At 37.4% G+C, this 3,794-nt stretch overlaps 1 protein-coding gene across 1 annotated transcript in view; it reads left to right on the top strand.

Annotated features, from left to right (window-relative positions):
- LOC107643861 (beta-glucuronosyltransferase GlcAT14A-like) overlaps window positions 1-3,634 on the top strand; it is an 8,024-nt gene extending 4,390 nt beyond the window's left edge. The window contains exons 2-4 of the mRNA XM_016347610.2: window positions 2,271-2,346; window positions 2,445-2,560; window positions 2,647-3,634. Coding sequence (XP_016203096.1) covers window positions 2,271-2,346; window positions 2,445-2,560; window positions 2,647-3,185 — 731 coding nt within the window. The 3' untranslated portion in view covers window positions 3,186-3,634. The remainder of the gene's footprint in view (window positions 1-2,270; window positions 2,347-2,444; window positions 2,561-2,646) is intronic.

The following is a 3,794-nucleotide window of genomic DNA, read 5'->3' as shown; positions in this document are numbered from 1 at the left end:
AAGCCTAGATCCCCCTCCCATCAGTCCTCTAGGTTCATCTTGTGGATCTCTCTCCGTGGTAGAGATTGATCCCTCGAGTGATTTCGCTGTCAATCCTTCACAATGTGCAGCATCTCATTGAACTTTTCTCAAGAATATATATCCTTCCTACCATGTTAGCATTAGCAATGGGCTCACACGGCTCCCAAGATGAGAGCTCTGATGCTAAATTGTAAGAAACCACACAAGAAAAGGGAGAGAATAGGTATAGTATATTATTTACTGACAGTAAAGCTGGGTCTCAACTCTATTGCTTGAGAATAAAATCATATTTGAATTAGGAAAGAAGAACATAAAAATGAGGCACTATACTATAGCAGCCTCACACTGCCTATATACATATTTTCTCCATGACACAGTCACAAACCGCATATTCTATTGCCAGATTAGCAGTCTCTTAATCCTCATTCCCCTCAATGTTTGCCATATTTCAATTTTACCCCATGAGTTTCATTGGTTTCAATTATACCCAAGTGTTGATTATGGTTTCAATTTCGCTCAATATGACATGCTAAATTGTTAAGGGAAGTATTAAAACCCCAAAATACTCCTAATAATTGAATACCTCAAAATTCAACTTTGTCATTCTTGTTTCACTGTTGCTGCATCTCTTGTTAGAGCCTTCAGCTAGTCTCGCGTCGCTTATCGTGTTACAGGCTCAACTTGTTCTTCCACTTTTGTTGAAGTTTGTGTTGGATATGTTTACATGCTTGGTTGACATGATGGACAGATCAAATATTGTGGCATTCCATGTAAAAAATTTTTTACCTTGTCTTGGTTGCTCTTGATCTTCACCGTCAAGGTCCCCCACCTCCAAGAAGATGAAGATGAAGAAACACCACTTCCAAAAAGATGACCAAACTTAGATAAACATAATGATATTTGGGTTATACTACTTGGGTTAAACACCCATCTCGCTATCTCTTTTGAATTTGGGTTGATATCTGAGAAAACCAGTCAGGAGTGAGGTTTATTAGGATATTTTGGGGTTTTCAAATTATTGTTAACATTTTACCACTATCCACACTCTATTGTAAAATTGAAACTATAATAAAACATTTTTATCATTGAAACCAATAAAACTTTTGGAGTAAAGGGAACAAATTGCAAACAATGAGTATTTTTAAGGCTTAATCTGGATGCGTAGTTTTAGGCATCCTGAATAAATTGAATCTGTATAGTTACTTTTCCAATGATGATACTATTAGTAATATGATTGATATTGTCACAAGAGGATCTAATATCGGCGAATAGGTCATCCGTTGTCATAAATAACAAAGAAAAAAAGTAGATACTCAAGTTTCTCAATAGGAAGTGTCAAACTTTATAAAAGAAAAGAATTACATTTTGCACCATGAGCATGATACATATTATGTACTGAATTGAACCGAATACTGCTAGTTGTAGATGCAAATTATCACCAGATCGTGGACAATGGAGCAGATGAAGGCTGGAGAGAAACCATGTAAATGATATATGTGTAGAGGGGAACTTGTTCAATGCAATTCAGTACAGAAGAACAAATTTATGAGTAAAATAGTTTGATAAAGCATTATTAATAACCTGTTCTATATTCTGGGAAGGAAATCGAAGGTGGAATAAAATGTTAACACTAAAGCTTTTGTCAAAACACTCTTCAAATGTGAAATATATACTGTTGCTTTTCCTTTTGCCCCATCTGGAGAATGTCCTATGAGAGATGCTAGTTAACTCTTGCACCCGTTCCCCTTTTAAAGAATAGGATATCATTTGCCTCTGAGATTGCAAGTAATTATACTCTATTTGTTGTTGTTAATGATCTGACATAGCGTTTAAATCAACTTTGTTGTTCCAAAGGTGTCAATTAAGCTTGGCATCAATGAACTTTTCTCAACAGTATTGCAGTCCAATACCATCATTTTATTTTCTTTTGATGGTCTAGCTGATGAAATCCTCTATATACTTAAGAATTTCGTCAACTCAATTATCTTGTGCTTTGTTTTGATCAAGTCAATTTAATTGTGTATCTGTTTGTTTTATTCTATGTTGTACTCCCAACTCAAGAACTCTTGTAGTGTTATGTTATTATAGGTTATGAAATGCTCTACATATTACCGAGAACAATTTTTACTTAATCATTCCATGATCTGTTTATGGACAACTGATTTTGTTTCTTGATATGATCCATTTTTGGTTTTTTCCTCCCATCAGAATTCTCTGATTTACTAATCCCTCTCTTTTATCTGTACCAGATTTGTCCCATGTTTTCTCTTCTGTTAGGAGGGACCTCAATTTCATTGACCATACCAGTGACCTTGGATCGAAAGAGTAATAAAAATTACTGCTAATCCTTCTAGCTGTTATTTCATGGCTCTCTTTCATATGATTAAAGATCATATATTTATGATGTATTTTTATGTATGCAGAAGTGATAGAATTGAGCCTATCGTAGTTGACCCAGCAATATATTTATCAAGGCGAAGTAAAATTTTTCAAGCCACACAGAAGCGGAAGACACCTGAATCCTTCAAAATCTTCACAGGCAAGTCTATTCTCTCATATTCAGTCAGTGCAACACCATCTTTGCAAATGGGAGGTGTCTTTCGTGAATCTTTCCTTCGCTTGCAGGTTCACCATGGGTAATCTTGAGTCGATCATTCCTCGAGTTTTGCCTTTTTGGCTGGGATAATTTACCTAGAACACTGCTCATGTATTTTACAAATGTTAAGTTATCTCAAGAAGGTTATTTTCACTCGGTCATTTGCAATACACCAGAATTCAAGAACACAACAGTGAATGGTGACTTACGATACATGATCTGGGACAATCCTCCACAGATAGAACCACAGAACCTTAACATCTCTGATTACAATAAGATGGTAGAAAGTGGAGCTGCTTTTGCTAGGCAGTTCAGGGCCAACGACCCTGTCCTGGACATGATTGATGAGAAGATTCTCCACCGTGGACGGAATCAAGCCGTTCCAGGGGCATGGTGCTCTGGCCTGAAGAGCTGGTGGAGGGATCCATGCTCCAATTGGGGTGACGTTAATGTTCTTAGGACAGGACCTCAGGCAAAGAAGCTCGAGGAGTCTGTTTCAGACCTCCTTGACAATTGGAACTCGCAAACCAATCAGTGCAACGCTGCCACAGAATACACACAAGAGTAATAAATATTCAATGGAGTTGTGCGTAAGCACCATGATTTAACGGACCAGTCAGTAGAAGTGACAATTTAATGGAAACGCATCATTTGGTTACCGACGTAATCTAAAATTTGGAAAGTGGGTTGATGAGGGTGAATGAGACTCCTCGCATAGTGGCCTTTGCAAGTTAGGTGCAGATATGGAATCGGAAGACGGATGTGACTGTATTACTCTGGTGGCTTAGTAGTTCTGGTGGATCCTCCGATACCCATAAATTATTTTGATGTTCACCCGGCTTCCATTTTCATCATGTAACATGTATGTTCTGTACTGTATGTCTCTTCTCCACAATGATTCTCGATAACTTGAGAGCAAAGTTCATTCTTGTTGAGATCTTATTCTCCCTTCCCGTATTCTCTCTTTACACTTCCATGGTGCAACTACCCTAAAAAATTGTCAAAACGGATTAAATTGAACAGGTTTAATCAGTTAAGCGTTTTACCGACCCAAAAAAACAAATCCAAGTAATTGGCATACTCTTCACTCATCAATCCCCTGTCACTTCACCCTGAAAAGCAGCTTGAAAACCAAAATAAGGACTACCACCCTCCTTTGCTATCTCATTTGTCTAAG

This window comes from Arachis ipaensis, chromosome B05 (genome assembly GCF_000816755.2).
Source record: "Arachis ipaensis cultivar K30076 chromosome B05, Araip1.1, whole genome shotgun sequence".
Taxonomy (NCBI): Eukaryota; Viridiplantae; Streptophyta; class Magnoliopsida; order Fabales; family Fabaceae; genus Arachis; species Arachis ipaensis.
Note: the sequence above shows the minus strand (reverse complement) of the source record. Positions and strands in the feature narration are given on the sequence as shown.